Source organism: Mobula birostris, chromosome 15 (assembly GCF_030028105.1).
Source record: "Mobula birostris isolate sMobBir1 chromosome 15, sMobBir1.hap1, whole genome shotgun sequence".
Taxonomy (NCBI): Eukaryota; Metazoa; Chordata; class Chondrichthyes; order Myliobatiformes; family Myliobatidae; genus Mobula; species Mobula birostris.
In genome coordinates this window covers 58446620-58467960 of record NC_092384.1, presented here as the reverse complement: position 1 = coordinate 58467960, position 21341 = coordinate 58446620, and the positions used below count along the sequence as shown (strand labels likewise).

Genomic DNA, 21341 nt, shown 5'->3' with positions numbered 1-21341 from the left:
TTTTTTATGAGTCCGAGAGGCTAGCTCAATGCTCAGCCCAGCACGGATGGAAAGTATGCAAGGAGCCGGCCAGATTCGAACTAGGGACCACTTGCCTTGAAGGCCAGTATGAATGTCACTAAACCGTAGGCCAGCCAAAAGGCTTTCAAGTAGCATTTTTAAAAAAATCTCTAACAATAATTAAAATTTGAAGGTGAACTTCTCACACTCTGAACCCTGTGATCATTTGTATCCCAGATCACCATAAACCATGATCACAACCTTTGAAAAGAGCACCACATACTTAATCATACAATATTCAGCCAGTTCTACCTGAACTTGTAATGAAGTTTTCAGAAAGTGCCAACATCCAAATAGATTATTGGTGTACCTTTGCTGAGCCAAATTGTACAACCATTGGGTGCGCCAGTATGTGTTTGCTTTCCATGTTCAAAAAATACCCAGATCTTACCAATAGGTGCCATCCTAAGATAGCTACTGAACATTGCAAATTAATTTACTGTTATGACATATACTGATATACAGTGGAAAACTCTTTTGCCTGCCATTCAAACAGGTTTTTTTTCCAAAATAGTGTATTAAGGTGTTGCAAGGGAAAACAATAGGAAGTAGTACGGTGGAGGCAGAGAATGAGGTGCAAGACCATAACAAGGGAGAATGTGAAGTCAAGAGTCCATTTTACCATACAAGTGGACCAATCAGGCATCTAAAAACCGAAGGATAGAAGCGTTCCTTCAAGCTTGTGTTAAGTACCTTTAGGCTTCTGTATCTCCGGCTCTATGGGAGGAGGCAGACGAGGGAACATTTGGGACAGTAGGCTCTTGGAATATCTTAGCTGCTTTAGCAAAGCATGGTAGGGAGGCTGGTTTTCATGGTGTACTGAGTTGTAACCACAATTCTCTGCAATTTCTTGCTGTGCCAGGCAGAACAGTCACCATACCAATTCATGATACATTGGGATAGGATGTTTTCTGTGGTGCACCAATAAAAATTAATGCGAATCAAAGGGGCATGCCAAATTTATTTAGTCTCTTTAGCAAGTCAAGGTGCTGATGAGCTTTGTGAATTCCAGCATAAATCCCACTGCAAGCCCATAGCATAGGACTGTTTCTTTACTGGAGGAGAGAAAGTTCTAAGCCAATTTATTTAAAACCTGTTAGAGAAACATTAATTACAAACGTGATTCAGTCACTGTTTTTATTTAAATGAAATGTGGTAAAAGAAAGCACTTAACATATGAATTGAGTATTGGGAAACCTGGCAACAATACTGGGAAGTATTAAACTCTTTTACACCATGCTGCTTCATATTAACGAGTATTAATTAACACAACTTCAACATGAAAATTACGAAACTCAGAGACAAAGAAAAAGTTTTTATTAATAATCGAGTTCCTGATTTGTGTTAACAGCTGTTCTAAGTGATCATATTGTTTGAAAATAGAGTTCATTAAGTGAAGTGATATTTTCTATAATTTTCACAGTACTTAGGGGAATGTAAGATATGTTTATTCAAAGAAATAATGGAACCTAATGTGTTTCTTTGTACAATTTGGTTCATTAATGTTTCTAATTCCTAAATAGAAATCTAAAAAGTGTCACTTTCTGAATGCTTATATCACAAGCAATAATATTTGTCAGCAATTCAAACAAAATATTAACCTTTTTCACTTCTTTCTCCTTTCTTTTCAATGGTGCTGAAGGGCCATAAGACCACAAAACATAGGAGCAGAATTAGCCATTCCTCCCATTGAGTCTGCTCTGCCATTCCATCATAGGTGATTCGTTATCCTTCTCAACCCCATTCCCCTGTGTTTTGCTGTAGCCATTTGACCTTACTAATCTAGAAACCGTCAACCTCCACTTTAAATATACCCAATGATTTAGGGTTAACCTGTCAGTGCTGTCCTCTACTGTTCGATTGGTGGAATGGCAGGCTGGATTGAAGTGGCTGCGCACTGCTGGGAACTGTGCCATTAATTTGCAGAACATGTCGCTCAGAATTTTTGGGCAATATATGTGGTTTTTTTTGCATGACTATGTCTTTTTGCTGATTATTTTGAATGTGCTGTGTATGTTTTGCACCTTGGCCCCAGAGGGACCGTTTTATTTGGTTGTATTCATCTATTGTTGAATGATAATTAAAATTGAATTTGATTTGATTAACTCAATGACTAAACATTGAATCTTTATTAATCTCCATAGATGCTGCCTGACCTACTGAGTTCCTGCAGCATTGTGTGCATATTGCAAAATTAAAGGTGCTGCATTTACTGAAATCATTGTCATTCTTTTTGATGAATTGATGAAAATCCATTTTTGGTTAATCAAAAAAATAAACACTTATTTCCGATCTAAATATTCCCATTTTAACTTCTCATCCCTTCTTTCCTTTTTCACATTGGAGATAAAATTGAATATCCTGAATATCTTACCATTTTTATTCTCTCATTTAGTCCCCAGAGATTATTGCTTATGCAATTAATTACAAAAGCAGAGTTTAAACTTAACACATACAAAGATACAATATGACCTGCATTAATAAGGATTACCTGTTCCACACCTACACTGATAACATCAGCGTGTCATTCCTTGAGTTTCAGTGCACATTAATCTTAATTCAATCGACGGTTAACTGACTGGTCGGAAAAGACGATTTTACTTGACTGGAATGCAAGTGCTAACCAACTCTTTGAACTCATTTTAAAGACTGAACCTGGAAAATTGCAAATTAAAAGTCACGGGTTAAGTACAAAGTAATAGTTCCCTAATTGTGTAACGGAGCCAAAATTAAAACACGGATAATCTATAATTTTAATTTAAAGGCCAATTTTGCTTTCTTTTCTTCTGAAGGTTCTAAGTGTTGCTGAGTAAAGAAAGATCCACTGGTGCAGTGCTCCATTCAGTATCTCACCTAAGGAATCATTCTTTATGTGTCAATCCAGATAGAGAGAGTTTATTGATTACCTAACAGCTTTGAACACAGGCTGAATATTCATCATCCGAAAGCCAGTCCTGTAATTTACAATATGAATCACCAGACAATTATATTGAAGTATGTAATATCCAGAATTTCATCAGGTGGTCAAGCAACAATCTATTTGACCTTATGCTCAACAATACAACTGTCACAGGCTCATGAGAACACCCACAGAAGAGAATAACTTAGATTGGTTCTTTATAAAGAAATACTTTTCCCTTTGCTGTTCTTTACCACCATGTCCAAAAGTGGAATAATCTAGAAAAGACTTAGCAGCCCAAGGTTGGACAGCGAGGGGAAATTCTTCAACAACAGAATTCTATGACTTCAAAATGGTTATCATCATGGCCTGCCACCCCATTCAGTCGCAGATCATTGTCAAACCAAGAGCCCAATTTGGTGAAGGTGCACAATACTAGCTATTACACAAACTAAGCGAACGGATCCTATCAGCAGCGTCAACAGAGCTCTATGAAGAGTTGTTTCTCGCAGGTCGGCGGCAATTATTTAAAAAGAGAGCTTTGTGGGCATTTGTCCATTGTAGGGGGCCTATCAGCAGCGTCAACAGAGCTCTGCAAACTATATAAAAGTACAGAAGGGATAAGCGGAGCGGCCATTGTCGGGAATAGGCCAGTGGCGAGAGTGGAAGCGACAGGCTTTGGCTCAGAAGGGGATTCGTCTCTGTGTAAAGCATCTGTTAAGGTTTCCTTTTTGTTTTTTTCTCTCTCTTACTGTACTATTTAAATGGCTGTGGTGTGCTCTTCGTGCCTGATATTGGAGAACTGGGAGACCCTGAGTCTCTCGAGGAACTACATCTGTGTGAAGTGCATCTGGCAGCAGCTCCTTGAAGATCGTGGTAGGGATCTAGAGCAGCAACTGGATGACCTTTGGCTTTTACAGGAAAGTGAGGAGATAATTGATCAAAGCTACAGGGAAGTAGTCACCCCGAAGTTACAGGAAGCGAGTAGCTGGGTTACTGTCAGGAGAAATGGAAATAGGCAGTTAGAGCAGAGCATACCTGTGGCCATTCCCCTCAAAAATAAGTATACTGCTTTAGATACATTTGTGGGGGTGGGGGTGTGGGAGTGACCTGCTAGGAGAATGCCATGGCGACCAGGTTACAGGCACTGAGCATGGGTCCACGGTGCAGAAGGAAAAGCGAGAGAAGAAGGGAGCGGTAATGATAGGGAGCTCAATAGTAAGGGGAACAGACAAGAGATTCTGTGGACGTGAACAGGACACCCGGTTGGCATGTTGCCTCCCAGGTTCCAGGGTCATGAAGACTCTCTGGGTCTGAAATAGTTTTTGCATGGTTAATCAAAGTAGAAAGAACTACTCTATTTTGAGGAGCATGATGGTGGCTGTTATTGTTGAGCTATAAGTATGTGTGAGTAGATTTCCAATAAACACCACGTCCGAGGCTACCATCCAGTTTCTGTTGTATTAGAAAGTCCAGGAACAGGAAGCAACCATTCTTCTTCTTCTCCATTTTAAATTAAATGTCTGGATGTATACTGTTCAGATGGTTGGAGTCCTTGGAGTCCATGAGGGTGTCATCGACGTATCTGAAGAAGCATTTGGGGCGTAAGGGCAATGAAGTCAGAGCCCTCTCCTCAAAGTCCTCCATATAGAAATTAGCAATAGCTGGTGACAACGGCGATTCCATTGTCACTCTGTTCATTTGTGCATAATAGTTCTGCTTATAGAGGAAGTACATTGATGCAAGGATGTGTTCAAAAAGGTCAATGGTACCCTAATCAAACCTTGACTGCAGGAGGACTAATGGGAACTCTCGTGAGCGAGGACCCCACATTCAACGCCTCAGAAACAGCTTCTTCCCCTCTGCCATCTAATTTCTGAGTTCTGAATTGACATTGATCCCACGAATACTACCTCACTACCTTTTTATTTCTATTTTCTACACTACTTAATTAATTTAACTATTTAATATAAATACGTTTATTGTAATTTATGTTTTGTTCTCTCTATTATGAATGATACTGCTGCCTCAAAGACAACAAATTTCATGACATATGCCAGTGATATTAAACCTGATCCTGAAAGATAGCCAAAAACATCGACCAGTTTCAATTTCTAAGGCACCCATAGCATACATGCCAACTGCTTGCCAATTCAATTAAATTCTTTATGACAATACGAATATAAGGATTGCGGGAAATATAAGGTAGATTATGGGCCCTGGAAACTTGCTAGTTACCAGAACAAGACTTGCCTTCAGCAAATCTGTCACATAATGAATACTTAAAATTTAGCCCATACTGTGGAAGACTGCTTTGCTATGTCTTTCTCACACAAACTAAGTAAATATAATTTGGCCCTGTCATTTCTCTGATCATTGAAAAATCTATAGAGAACCATAAATACTCATTAAGTCATGCCTGCTCACAAATAACTTACTCAACAATACTCAGTTCAAATTTGGCTCCAGAAGTTATTGTGACCTTGATACAGAAACGAGAGCAAAGCTGATAAAAAAGAGGGATGGGAATAGCTTCTCTTAATATTAGTGCAATCCTCAAGTATGTATTACACTAAAAGCCCTGGAAAACTGAAATCAGTGGGAGGTAATGAAACTCTTCCAGTGGTTGGAATCACATCTAACACAAAATTGTCATGGTGTTCTGTCTGTCATCATTGTGGGAAAGTCATTGCTGGAGAAGTTCCCAGGGACCATATATTATTCAATCATTTTCATGAATTTCATCTATTCTCTTCACTCATTTAACAGTCAGCAGCAAAGACACGCTGATATTTTTGCACCATTCAATATTGTTCATGACTTCTCAAATAATAAAACAGTCCTTTGGACTTTCTAGCACAACCTGGACAACTGGAAACTGAGCTGAAAAACAGAACTAAGATTTTCATTACATAAATGGTGAGGCACTGTGACATCAAACCATCTCTCCTAGACTTTCACCACCAGCAACTATGCCACGTCAGTTACCATCAATGTCATGAGAATTACTGGATCAACCATACTATCTCCATGGCTACACAAGCAACACAAGATCTGTGGTGCACTGCAGAAAATTATTCATCTGCAATCTGCACCAAGTGAATCATGCATGATGAAATATTAATTCCCCACATGGGCGCAGTCAAAATATTCATGAGGATTGACATTACTCTGAATTGAAAATTTTTTAATGATTTCAACTGTCACTATATAAGAATATAAATCATGGAAGCAGGGAGAGATCGGCCACTTCTGGAACTTACTCGACCATTGAATAAGGTCTTAGATGATTCAATCTTTGGCCTCAGGTCCACATTCCTGCCTGATTCCCACAGTCTGAAAATCAATCTTGCCTTAATAAACTTAATAATGCCTATATAATTGCAAATGTTAACAATTTTCTACAGAAGAAATTTCTCCTCATGTCCTTTTTTAAGCAGTTAACCTTTTTCCATGAAAATGCCTGGTCCAGAGATAAATTTATGATTTCTTCGACCTCTGCAGTTTCTGTTGTTTTTCTGTAATGTTTGAGTTTTAAGGCCTAGTAATACTCTGAGTGGAATGGCAAGATGGAGATAGGCCAAATGGCCTAACTGCGGATCGGACTCGATGGGCCAAATGGTCTGATTCTGCTCCTATACCTTATGGTCTTATGGAGATACATCTCTACCAAAAGTGGTGTAATATGCTCCTTCCCTCTACTAGCCTGCAAGTCGCCCTTGGGAAAGGTATAATTTTCCTTTGGGAAATTCTCTAATTTCCTAAGGAAAAAAGATATAAACTTAAATTTGAAAGATCCACATAGAAAACTACTTATGTATTAACTCACCCATCTTAGGGAACTAATCATAATTTTGAACAAAGGCACATCAGAATGGACAAAATTAACCCAATCTTCAAAAAGCTCCAGAGAAATGAGCTTTAAATACAACTCTCTTCACCATCAAAGAAAGCTCATTCCAAGCAAAAGGGGGATTCAGGAAAACACTGGGAACTTTCTCCTGATCCTTCATGGAAATTAAATATTCATTAATGATGCATCACTATCGTTGCGAATTTAATGCATTACCTAACCTCGAGTGTACTCTAAAATCTCCCATTAATTAGATGGTTTTGCCCATGATCAATAAAACTGAGCAATAAAATATAAATGGGTTTTACATTATTGGTACATTTTCTACTGAGTGAAAAACCATCCATACCTAATCTGTTTCAATATTTTATAATTATCTTTTACCACAATCTTCACTGTTTATTCTGACTAATACACACATTACGATGGTTGGTACACAAGGATGACCCCAACCAAGAACGATGGGATGAAGTAAGGTTAAACAGGTTGGGACACTTCTCTCTGGAATTTAGAAGAATCAGAAGCAATCAAAATGAAACAAATTATTTTAGTGGTCTACTCAGGATAAATATTGAGAGGATATTTTCTCTCATGGAGTAGTCCAGAACCAACAGGCATTGCATCAGAATAAAGTGGTGCAAGTTTAGAACTAGCATATATTTAAAAAACCTCTAATCTTATTCAGGCATCTCCCTGAAGAAGATGGCAGAGTTTGTCATCAAAATGCCAGTTATAGTCAATACCTGGAAGCCTGAGAAGAGTTTATTTGTCATTCATGCCGGGAAAGCACTAGATCCTTTTTCATCTTCTAATCTTCCCTCAAAGGGCTGTGAATCTTTCAATCTTCTTGGAGCTGTGCGGTAAAGCCCTTGCATATATTTAAGGCTAAGATAAATAGATATCTAATTAATAAGGGAATCAATGGTAATGGAGATTGAGAGGAAAGTAGATTTGAAGAATATCAGATCTGCCATGATCCAGTTGAATGATGGACCAGATTAAATGGAATTAAACAGTCAATTCCTGCTCCTTCAGTTCTTAGGATCTTTACTCTGGGTTTTAACAAGATCAGAAACAGGGCAGATAGCCAAACAAATATCAAGTCCAGAGATGTAAAGGTTTGAATAGAGAAGTCATCATGTATATCCAAGTAATCATTAAGCATTAGCACATATTGACCACTGCCAACTGATAGATAATGAACTGAGATGTTGTTTTGAGTCCCAGAGCAGCTTTAAGGACAAAATACAAAGAAAACATTGCATGCTTTTGTAAAGTATCAAAAGTAACATACTGACCATAAATATATAGTGTGACATTTGCACTTACTCCTGGGAATCTTTGGCCCATGATCACTTCAAGAGGAGAAGGAGAAGGAAACTGTACTCAAAATCTGGAGGTCATGAATTAGGAGTGCATAGAAAAGCTGAATCGGGGGCAGGAGTGTCACATTTCATAAACAATCCATCCATCTGTCCAATCATGCATATCCTGCCCCATCTGTGGATGAGTTTTCAGTTTCCACAATGGCTTCATTTGCCAACTTAGAACTCATGAAGCTGAAGTGAAAACAAGCCATCCTTGATGCCAAGGGAGCTCCCTGAAAAGAAGAAGTCTACTTTATATATTTTAGAGATACAGGTTCCTTGGCAAAGCAGCTATTCAAATCCCCACTGCATCACAAGTTCCATAGACCAGGAAGGCTCCCTCCACAGATTGTATGGCAGGCTAGTCAACTCTATCAGGTTGGTTGCAGGGCAGTTTCATTGAACCACAGTACTCCAGCTCTTGTCAAAAGTAAAAGCAGGATATCCATTTTGATGTGAAGTGAAAAAATGTAGATGTCAGGCGAGGAAGAGACAAATTTTACACTCCAGGGCATGCCTAAGGTCTTCCTATATGACGGCAATTTTCACCTTGCCTTGATATTTCTTCAATTTGATTTCTGTCTTTATCCATTTGTGCTTCTGTGAGGCACCTTGTTCCATTTCTCCATTAAAAGCAATGCTGTACCATAATTATTATTGTTAACTCCATCAGCAATACTATCAACTTTACTGTGAATTCAGCCTTTCAAGATCAATCCTCAAAGTACTTACAATCGTTGTATTTGTGTGGGGAGTTAAGCAAAGGCTATAAAACTTTGAATTCAGGTAAAGAAAATTCAATAGCTATATACAGATAATATCTGTGGAGCTCTTGCTCTCTGTGTTTCAAACTAGTCATGGGCAATAATAGGTGAAATCAACTTGCATACATGAATATATGCACCTTCTTGCATCAATAAATGTCTACAATTCAATCAGTATTCTGCATTCATTTTCCATCATCACATGGAACACAAAGCAGAAGAAATAGCTGGTGCTTCAATTAAATTTATAATTTCATTTGATGCAGTCAAGTGTACAGTAAACAGTGTCCTTACTCTTTACTCAACTATGTCCGGTTTTCATTACTGTCAAAGACAGAGTGCAACAATACACTGCAAAGTGGAGTAAGCTACAACTATGGCTTTAAAAATCAAATGGGAAGTACATCAAACATTAACATTCTTCTGTCTTCTTTTGATTAAATACTGACCAGCTCTGAGATCAACTGGGAAAACATCTAACAGATAAAAGCTTAGGATTCTGATGATTTTGTGATCCAGGGTTTCTTCAGAAGTCAAAAATAAAGCTTACTGAGATAGTGAGTAATTGTAATTTTTGCTATTTTATTAGGTGTTCACAGCAAAATATGGTAACCAACTCACTAAAGGGGAGAGAATGTGAAGGAGGAGAACAAAGAAAAGAGAAACAAAGAAGTTCAAACAAGAAAGATAACAAGACATTCCATGATAACAAATAGCCTATGGAATAACCAGGTTCCAGTGGCATAATACCAGCTGCAGGAAAACTAAGAAACTTCTAGAAAAATACAGTATCAGCCAGCTATACTACAAATACTGAAAATTCACTGAACAATTACATGCATATAGGTGATTATATAATCAAACATATATAAAATACAAGCAAGCATATAAAAAGTCAGACTATGAGGAGAAAATAGCAATTTTACACACTCATCTAACAAGATCTAAAATCACTGCAGATGGTAATAAAAACCTTGATGTTCCCACATGGGGTAATTTCATGAAATTATCCCACGTGCATTTTCTGAAAAGGCTAAAGTAACTGTTGTGAAACGAGGGATTAAATTTATGTGAAGGTAGTGAACATTTGATTAGTGAAGTTTATAAGTTATTATGACCAGCAGCGTCAGTGGGGAAAGTCAGCATCATATTTATAATAAGAACTCCATATTACCTTATTCCAGAGAGATCTGAATAAGTTCAATTCATAGAGCACTTTAATAAATACCTCAAGTGCAACCAAATAACATACAACACAATATATGTCAAAATTAAAATTACATATTTTACTTCTATGTGAATAGTTCATATGTTTAGTTACTTATCCACACTTTTCATGTATTGATTGGACTCTCTACTGAAAAGCATGTAGTTACACCACCTTGCTGTGATTTTGCTTTCTCTTTTCTTGGAGCCGGCTGGACTTGAACATCTCAACATGATCTCCCAAGCTGCTGAGGTCCTAACCTCAGTGCTGCTGCCAGAAGGCAGGTAACAACAACTAGACAGTTGTTCCCTGAGGAGGAGGGGGTCATAGACACGAATGACTGATTCAGAACTATATCATGGATGGCTTCATAAGGAATAGCCTCAGGGTCTTGTTCCTGCCATTTCTGAAAGAAATGTTACAGCACTCATTTTAACAGATGGGGCTGTGCTGTTGGCAAATTTTCCTCAGGATCTAGTAAAAAGTGGCCAACCAGAAGGTTATGATAATGGGTGCTCCAAAGTGTGGTTTGACTCAAGAAAACCAGAAGGTTTTAAATGCTAATTTATATCAATGCCTGGAGGTTTTTGTAGACAACAGCTTGAATACAGTATTATAGGACTATGTGAAAAAGTACTTGAAGCTTGTTTCACCTTCCCTCAATAAGATGCCATGGAATTTAGGAAATTTGTCCTAACTATTTGCTTTCAAAGCTTATTAACATAAAACAGAAGGACTAGGTGCTATACACAAGTAAGACTTGGGAAACATTTGTGAAATGAATATGAGACATGAAGGTCAGAACCCAATAATATTGGGAAGTTCCATTCCACACTGCCCCAATGCTGGATCTCTTGCACGAAAATCTATTTATGACAACCTAACGGTTTTGCAAAGCACATCCGACAAAGATTTGGCAATTAAAATGCCTGCTATCATTTGAAATGATAGTGTCAAAAACAGCAAGAGACAAACCCCATGAATGCAAGTTTCTTGTGTAAGTCCAACCTTCACATTGAATATTGCTAGAATGTGTTGTTTTAGGTTTGAGTTGGAATGTCCAGTTATTTAAAGATAACGGTGCGGCCGTTCCGAATGAATATCAATTATGTGTAACTAGGGGCTGTGTACATTCTGGATTTGATGGAGACAGCTGTGAGAAGCGCAGAGGAACATCTGGAGCAACTTCTGAAATGCCTGCTTCACTGCCGCTGCTACTGTGCGATCGAGAATCTCCGGAGACAAAGGCCCCAAATCCTCGGCTTTGTGTATCGCCTGTTGCGGGGGCCGGGGTTGAAGCGCTCGGCAGAGATGGTGCTCGGTGTTCGGTGTCAAAGAGGTGGGTCGGAGGCTTGGAGTTTTTCGGACGGACTCGGAGTCGGACTGTGGTCGGATGCTTCCAGGATGCTGCACCGGGCAAGTTGGCGACGCTGGAGGTTTACCATCTGCGTGAGATGATGGGACTTTCGAGAGACTTTGAGACTTTTACTGTGCCGTGGTCTGTTCTTATCAAATTACAGTATTGCTTTGCACTGTTGTAACTATATGTTATAATTATGTGGTTTTTGTTAGATTTTAAATCGGTTTGTCATGTGTTTTCGCGATATCATTCTGGAAAAACATTTTATCATTTCTTAATGCATGCATTACTAAATGACAATAAAAGGGGACTGCGTGTCCTCATAATCATAATCATGATAATAATGTTAATTCAGTTACAGGTGGAAAACCAGAAAATATTCAAAATGTGGAATTACCATTTATCGAGAAGCAATAAGTGTTCCTGCTGTGGTCCAGTAAAAGGCATTAACACATGTAACCATCCAGTTCTGTTGGCTGTGTAAGTCTAGGGAGGACAATCTCTGGCCCTGCCAAACGGTAAGATTGAGATGCGAGCGTACTACAAAATCCCCATTTGTGTGGATGCTGCGCAACTTGTTACCCAGTTGCAAATCAGAAATAACAGACATACACCACATACAATTAAATGATTTAGCTTTATTATTCTTAATTTGACTACAGGGTTAGTGAAGAAAAAATGGAAAAAGAAAAGGGCCCATTTTAATGGAACAGCCTAATGTGCACAAGTTGGGGCTTACGGTTTCCCCTTCACAGATCCTCCTTCGATCTCCCCGGCCCTCATCGGGTCATGGCTCCACTCCAGCATCTTCTCTCTTCATATCCCGCCAAACCAAAGACCCATATCACATCGGTGTCAGGCGCACAGCACGAAACACACTCCCCTCATTCAACAGCTCACATTCCAAATCACCTGTTATCTCTGGCCATAACCCAAACACTGCTTCTACAGAAAGACCATTACTTTATCAGTGAAATCTTTCCCAGGGTGCTACACACACTAGTTGTCTACTGATAGCTCTGCTAACCAACGTACTCCTGACATTTATTGGCCATGCAGTGAAAATTTTGTCTGTGTTCTTTAGTCATTTACTAATCAAATATCCTTCTTCAAGAAAAGAGACAGAAATAGGTTCTCCTTGAGGTCAAGATACTTGAGACAATATAGCTGGCAATGAAAGCTTGAAACCAAGTTAAACACACCATTGATAAACCAATATCATAACCAGAATGGACAGCAGTACACAAGGTTAACACAGGTGTGCAGCTAATCTGGATCATTAACAAAATCTAGGCAGAAGCACTTTGTTCTTGTTAGATCTATAAACAGTAACTTGAATGGATTATGGACACAATGACTGCAGGACAAACCTTGTCAGTGTTTTGATAAGGACAGCTGAATAATCAAAAGAGGCCTTGAGTAACTTCGTGGTTTGTTCTTAGACCATAGGACCATCAGACGTAGGAGCAGAATTAGGCCATTCAGCCCATCGAGTCTGCTCCACCATTCCATTATGGCTGATTCCATACCACTCAACCCCATACACTTGTTCTTTTTGTCAGAGCTGGGGAGCAGCCAATACCTGCCAAAAGAACATCCGCAGGCATTCTGACCTCTGCAAGGAATTGGCAGCTGTTGGTGGACCTCGAAGGGCAGCTGAAGTTCCCCAACCATATCGCAGCCACCACCCTGCGATCAGACATTGTCCTAGTGTCTGAGTCTACTAAGCAAGTGGTGCTGCTGGAGCTGACAGTCCCATGGGAAGACAGCTTGGAGGAGGCCTTTGAAAGGAAGCTCTCCAAGTACGCAGGACTGGTCAGCAACTGTCAGCAGGCTGGATGGAGAGCAAGGTGTCTCCCAGTGGAGGTTGGTTGTAGGGGATTCATAGCCCGTTCTTTAGTTAGAGCCTTCAGCATTTTGGGCATCGAGGGAGAGAGGAAGAGGAGAGCCATCCGCAGTACCACCGATGCGGCAGAGAGGGCCTCAAGATGGCTGTGGCTCAAAAGAGGGGAGCCATGGAGTCATAAGTAGCTAGCCATCTGGACACAGGCTGGGGTCTGATCAGCCCCGGCTGGGTCACCTGGAGGAGGTTGTATGATGTTGAAAGACCCGAAACACCCGATGATTCCAGGAACATCACTGAAGATGTGTCCAGAAGCATCGATAGATGTATGTACACAGCGATGGCAAGATTCCAGTGATCAGATGAAATTTTGAAGAAATTAATATACCATCTAGGGACTAACAATTGAAATATAATGCAGTTAAGATGCCAGTATTCATAAAATAATAATACTGATACACATAAAATTAGCTCATTTTACAGAATCTTTCCAGAAAAATAACATGCTAATCTCATATTATCTAAAATATTCTGTTAAGATGTATAACAGCAATTGTGATGCTTTACGACTCCAGATGTCTTATGATTCCTTCTGGGAAATAGTTTTTGGCTATAGATTTAACTCACCAGTGGGGGATGCTTCCAGAACATGGCCAACGTACGGTCCTTCCCTGAAGAGGGGTTTGTTATCATTCTGATCGATAATAGTGATATACAGGGTGGCTGGTCCTTCAAGAAGTTTTCCACTGGGGTCAGTAATTTCGACTTGCAGCTATTTGAAGTAGAGATGGATTGAGTGAGTTAAATTACCACAGTGACAGAAGCATGTGCCAAAAATCTTTCACATCAGCAATTTTCTTTCAACAAGCCCCAGGCTGGGTTAACAAGTTAGTCTCCTGGGAATTCGACCAGATATAAGGAACAATCTAAATGTTTCTTAGCTCACAACAAATCAATTCACATTTAGATTGCACTTGTCCTGTTTGCAATTGTCTGCATACATATGCAGAAAAAATACTTTGTACTTACGACATAAAGGTCTACCAAATGTTTGTGTTTGAGCTTATATTCCTTCCAGCAAAGAGGGGCAATTGAATTGGAAGGAAGATGGCTGCAGAACATTACAGAGGAGAAATAGAGACACAGACACCATTTAGTATGTTGTGTTTCTCTTTTTTAGTTTGCTTTTGAAAAATATTCCAACTAGCCCCACTCCTTTCACATATTTCCAATAGACTTAAAATTTCCTTTTCAATATTCCATCCAATTTCATCAGGCAAGTAACAAAGGGATTTGCTGCCACCATATTCTTAAGCTAAACCAAGTCTTTTGGTGACCTGAACGAATGAAGCCTCTTACAGAGATGTTAACACTTATCACCATCTCTGTTAAAAGAGCAGAGTGAATTATGTGATATGTGTATAAGAAAAAGTCAATGCTTTGGGTTAAACATAATGCAGCACTTCTAGACTAATGAAATGGTCACACAGATCACTGTTACTTTTTATTTTTCCTCTCTTGAAATATAAAGGCACATTCAATCTGAACTACAGATTAAATAACATTCTCAATTTTAGTTTAGAAACTTCTGGGTTCAACCTTCAGTCCGAGGCATCCTTTATTGAGGGGTTGCAAAACTGAAGGAGGCCTTCACGTAAGCTACTAAAGCACTGTGCATCGGTATTCTGCTGGTTCGGCACTTTGTGAACGAAAACAAGGAACTTTCTTAATGAAGTGACTCAGGATCCTTCCTCAATCAACCGTCAACAGACTAAAGGAGAGAAGTCATTCTGGACTGATTAATGAGCAGTACTGTGCTGGGAATATGTTGCTCAATCAGTTCAATCGCAGTGTGCTTTCACCTATTGAACCTCCGCAGTCAGTACTACTGATGCAGAATGTCACAATACTGACAGCAGTGATCTAAAGGTGATTTCAAGGAGGGTGATCGGAGAATAAGCTGGATGAATTTTTCTTTCTAAAATTTATCTTTCATTCTTACCTGCAGGAACTGCTAACAAATTCTGAGAAAATCTAAGCCCAGTATCTGCCCAAAACAGTTTAAATCGTCTTTTCCAGGGGGTTTCTTTATTGGGAACTGTGCCTTACATTAACATATACAATGCACCTAATACCTTTCGCAATGCATCTAATACCTTTCACAATGCACACAAGACAAGTAATGAAGAAAACGGAGCTGACAAATTCAACAGTGGCAGAATTCATTCACAGACTGAACGCAGGCTCCCCCACTGCTACACGTTGAAATGTTGCACCAATTTTAAGCCAAAAAGAAAAAAAAATGGACTCAATACAACAATAACGTCTCTATTTGTGTCTTTCTGTTTCATTTCCTGCATGTAAGAATTGCTGGGTACAATTTAAGGCCATTTCTGCTTATTTTCAGTCGTCACAACATCACAAAAGCTAAATACTAGCAGTTTGGAAAGAAGTTAGTAGATAAAACAAAGCATAATAGAAACACTGGCACTGATTAGTTTAACCATTGTGAAAAATGTGTTTGAACAATTAACTGAATATCTTGAATAGGAAACTAAAGCTTCATTCCATAATGCTACCATAATCCTTTAACAGTGGAACTACATATTATTTTATTTTAAATATTTCCACAGGCGTATTCCATGAAGTTTATTTTCCCTTTTTTTAGAAACTGTTCAATGAAACCTTAAAACAAATACCTATTTTCATATGAGAGCCACAGAATGTTTGAAAGCTGCACAGAATATTGAGTACTCAATTACTATATGATATTTAGAACCCTCTGGAAACCATATTTTTATTATTATTTTAAAGGTAGGATTGAAACTTCTCTGTACATAATTGTCTCTGGGTATTGAAAGCAATTTACCTTGGCATTCCCATCATGATAGGTCATACCAATCACTGATGAATAGTTGGAGTTAAAAATATTGCTACAATAACATTACTTTCCAGAAATACATCTTTGAGGAACCTGTTGCAATATTAATGGAAAAATCAAATGATAATGACCTCAGAAATATGCAATTACAATAGATGGAATCACAGCAGGGAAAGTCACCAATCAAAGATAAACATTATTGAAATGAATCTGCTTTGCTTATGCTTATGCTCAGACCCATCAACCAGAATTTTCAAGTTTGCTGCTGCCTGTTTTCCAGTAAGTACTATCAAATGTCAAATAAATTGTTATTGGGTTTCCAGCCGGGTACAGGTACCAATTTTAACCGATGTCTCGATGACAAACTCTGCCATCTTCGTCTGGGATGATTCCTGGGCATGTCTTAGTCCAGTGGTACTTATACCCCTGCCATCCACCCCTCCAGACATAATTACCACCCGGACCAGACATGCCCAGGCATCATCCCTGATGAAGATGGCAATTTGTCATCAAAATGACGGTTAAAATCAATACCTATACCCAGCTGGAAGCCTGAGAAGAGTTTATTTATGATATACACCGGGAAAGCAATAGATCCTTTTCCACTGTCAAATGTGTTTTATTGGGTCCCTATCAGTCTCACCTTCTCTCCTCCCAACAAAATGGATATATATAAGCAGGCGTAGGAGTGTAAAGAGCACTGATGGATGTAAAATATATTTAAATGGAGGGAAAATAAAATTTTTGCTCTATTTTATGCCACTAAATCTCTTTGAGCTTCATTTGCAAGGCCTCACACCAGGGACGCTAGTGGATGCTCAAATATTTCTTTTTTTTTCATTGGAACTTGTGAAACTTCTCTGAAAGAAACACGGAAGTACCCACATTCCACAATGGTATACTGGAGTGATGCTCAGTGAACAAATAGATGCATTTATAGAACCTTATGGGAATTTAAAAAATTATAATAGGCATAGATAAGGTGGATAGGCTTTTCCTCAGGGAGGAAGAGTTTAAAACAAGGGATGAGAGCAAAAGATTTAAAAGTGACCTGAGGTGAAACCTTTTCACACTGAAGGTGGTGAGTATATGGAACGAGCTGCCAGAAGAAGTGGTTGAGGCAGATACAATAGTATCATTTAAGAAGTACATGGAAGTTCAGGTCTTAGATGGATATGGGTCAAATTCAGGAAACTGGGGCTAGCTGGATATGCACTATATTTGGTATGGACTGGTTGAGTAGGAGGGCTTGTATTTATGCTGTATTGCTCTATGACTCTGTAGCAAGCAGTATAAAGAAAGATTTGAAATTATCTCAAACAACAGGAATTCTGCAGATGCTGGAAATTCAAGCACACGCATAAAAGTTGCTGGTGAACGCAGCAGGCCAGGCAGCATCTCTAGGAAGAGGAGATCTCCCCCTTCAACTTTCAAATCCCTTACTAACTCTTCCTTCAGTTAGTCCTGACGAAGGGTCTCGGCCTGAAACGTCGACTGCACCTCTTCCTAGAGATGCTGCCTGGCCTGCTGCGTTCACCAGCAACTTTTATGTGTGTGTTTGAAATTATCTAGTAGCTTTCATGGGTTCCGGAAATTACAAAGCAAACAATGAAGCATTTTAAGCAATGAAGCATTTGAAGCATTTTGCGGCCCCTGCCATTGATCTCACCGGCTCCAACACCTCAGGGCATATTCAAAACCCGGATTCCAGCAATGACCATGGACACCTTCAAAGCGATTGCGCAACCACCAACTGCGACTCCAGCCTTGAACTCCAGGTCTGGTCTTTATGTGCTGCTATTGTGACTCCCGTCTCCCCTTCCCCCACCAATACTCTGCAATCCCGTCTCCCTCAGATCCCACCGTCAGCTCCTGGGCCCTCAGAGGCTCCATCTTCCTCTCACCCCAACCCTCCCCTCTCCATTGACACCCCCAGCCTCCCCCCTCCGATCCCAGCTCTCATCTGTGCCGGGTCTTTACCATCCCCTCTGACCTTCAACTGTCGGAGGAAAAACGCTCTGTTCTCAGTAAGGGCCTCACGTTTGTCCCCCTTCGCCCACACCTCAGCGAGTTCCGTGTTCGCCACGATGCGGAACTCTTCTCCCGCTGTCTCCGTCTCCGAGCCTACTTCTTCGGCAAGGATTCTTCCACCCCCACCGATGACCCCTTCTCCCGTCTTCAACCATCCTCTTCTTCATGGACACCCCGCTCTGGTCTTCTGCCTGCTCTGGATCTCTTTATCGCTAACTGCCGACGGGACATCAACCGTCTCGACTTCACCACACCTTGTTCCCATTCCAACCTTACTCCTTCGGAACACTCTGCTCTCCACTCCCTCCGCACTAATCCTAACCTTATTATTAAACTCGCCGATAAAGGGGTGCTGTTGTAGTCTGGCGTACTGACCTCTACCTTGCCGAGGCATAGTGACAACTCACGGATACCTCCTTTTATTTACCCCTCGATCGTGACCCCACTAAGGAGCACCAGGCCATTGTCTCCCACACCATCACCGACTTTATCCGCTTAGGAGATCTCCCATCCACTGCTACCAACCTTATAGTTCCCGCACCTCGCACTTCCTGTTTCTACCTCCTACCCAAGATCCACAAAACTGCCTGTCCTGGCAGACCTATTGTCTCAGCTTGTTCCTGCCCCACCGAACTCGTTTCTGCATACCTCGACACGGTTTTATCCCCCCTTGTTCAATCCCTTCTTACCTATGTAAAAGAAAATCTCTTACTAACTCTTCCTTCAGTTGGTCCTGACGAAGGGTCTCGGCCTGAAACGTTGACTGTACCTCTACCTAGAGATGCTGCCTGGCCTGCTGCGTTCACCAGCAACTTTTATGTGTGTGCTTGAATTTCCAGCATCTGCAGAATTCCTGTTGTTAGCATTTTAAGCATCATGGGTATTTGCTTCTATTAGTTCCAAATCACAGGAGTTAAATTTATAATCACAAGGATAGCTCCTCTGATAGAGCAGTTTGCCGCAGTTCTCTGCTGAAGTGACCACCTGGATTCATTTGCTCTTTACATGGGTCTTGAACCCCAAACCTTCAGTTTCAGAGTACACAGCCTACATTCTGACATCGCTGACCACAGAAAAGTAACATGATCTGTAGAAGTGAAAATCTGAGTTCATAACAGTACAGAATCAACTTTCTAAATGTCAATGGCATTTAATATCCTCCAACCTTATCCTTATATCAGTCCATGCTACGTACTCTGATCCAAAATAGAATCCTTATATCTGTCTTGACTGCCAAGATAGATTTCTCTTTGGCTGGACAACCTTGATCTAATATCGCAGCAGTATTTCAAAAACTAGTCCTTGCCACTGTACCTGGAAAACCTCTCTTCAACTTCTACTGATGGGAAAATAAGCAGAGGTAATCCTTCTCTGAATGTGGTACTTTGAGTCATAAATAAATTGCTTTCTTCTTCAGCGTACCAGTATCATCATCATCATCATCATCATTATGTGCCTTGTCATATGACGAAGGCTCATGTTCCCATGAGTGTTCTTGGCAAATTTTTCTACAGAAGTGGTTTGCATTGCCTTCTTCTAGCCAGATTCTTAAATAGGATACCTGTTTCAGAGTCTTGCCTTTTCAAATGAATGCTGAACAAGCAAGATGTCCACTAACTCAATGAATTGGAATTATGATCTCAAACTTAAAGAGGTAAACATAAAGAGTGAGTTCAGATGTTAGATGACTGAATAGTGTGGGAAATACAGAAAAAAATTAGTTTTTAATCAGCAGTCTTATGACTGCATGTTTATTCTTGCCCTGTGATTTGCAACTTAAATTTTCACAGGGAAAATAAGTACTCCATAATTCAGACGCTATCAAATTTATTTTTATTTAGTGATTTCATATGGAATAGGGCTCTTCCTGCCTTTAAAGCCACACTGCCCCAGCAACCCAATTTAACGCCAACCTAATCACGGGATAATTTACAATGACCAATTAATCCACCAGGTAGGTCTTTGGACTGTGGGAGGAAACCAGAGAACATGGGGAAAGCCCACACATTCCATAGGGAGGATGTTATAGACTCCTTACAAATGACACCAAAATTGAATTCTGAACTCTGATGCCCCAAGCCGTAATAGTGTCACATTAACCGCTATGCTACCACAGTAACTTGTAGTAATAATTATGTCTACAGCAAAATTTTAAAGTACAGGTTCTATTCTCTATCTTATTATCATAACTTTTATGTATCTCCCCTACCCTTGCTTTTAATTTGAGCTTGCAAAAGCATCCATATTGGTGCCTTTTAAACTAAGGACATATCTGTAGTAGACAGCAATACATTTCCCTTCCCCCCCGCCCTGACCACATAATAGTTTTAACAATTATTTTTGTTTCAGATCTTTTAACTCCCTTATCCAATGCCTCCACTCAAAAGGTTGTGATTCCACCTGCAAACAAGACCCACAGCAACTCCACCACTTACAAAGTTATCTCTATCTCAACACCTCCTTCTTCTACAACCTGCAAACTTTGTGATTTCCTGCATGTACTTCACAATAAGGCTGCAAGAACAGGAGATGTCAATGCATGCGTTAAATCTGGAAAATGGAGCATAATGCTGGAAAATATGGTATTGTCTATTTTGGAATGAAAAAGGAAAAAAAAAATTATGTAAATGTTGAGATACTGCAGAGCTCTGGCATGCAGAGGGCTCTGAATGTCTTAGTTTTTAATTCGCTAGCCTGTTTCTCCAACTTCAGTTAACTTGTTTTCATTGTCTGTGTCAGTACCAGCCACTTCTGGTATAAATCATAAATCAGTAATACTGCCTTTTATCCCCTCTCCATTGCAACAGTCTGGCCAACTGGCATGTCCAACAGCCCTACAACTGACACTCCTTTGTCTCTAACTGCCACTATCAGAGATTTCCAATGTCCTGACCATTTGTCTTCCCATCTTCTCTGCAACCTAAAGTAGCCATATTTCTCCTTCAATAGATACTTCCAGACCTGCTGAGAAATTCCAGCATTTTTAATTGAGAGAAACTGGACGAGCAAGTAGATGAGAGGTTATTGTAAATGAAGCGAAATGCAGAGATAAGGTTACAGTCAGATCAGCTACAAA

General features: G+C 39.8%; 1 protein-coding gene across 1 annotated transcript in view; it reads right to left on the bottom strand.

Moving 5' to 3' along the window:
• cdh13 (cadherin 13, H-cadherin (heart)) overlaps positions 1–21341 on the bottom strand; it is a 1220695-nt gene that overhangs the window by 568486 nt on the left and 630868 nt on the right. The window contains exon 6 of the mRNA XM_072279867.1: positions 13981–14125. Within this exon, the coding sequence (XP_072135968.1) occupies positions 13981–14125 (145 nt within the window). The remainder of the gene's footprint in view (positions 1–13980; positions 14126–21341) is intronic.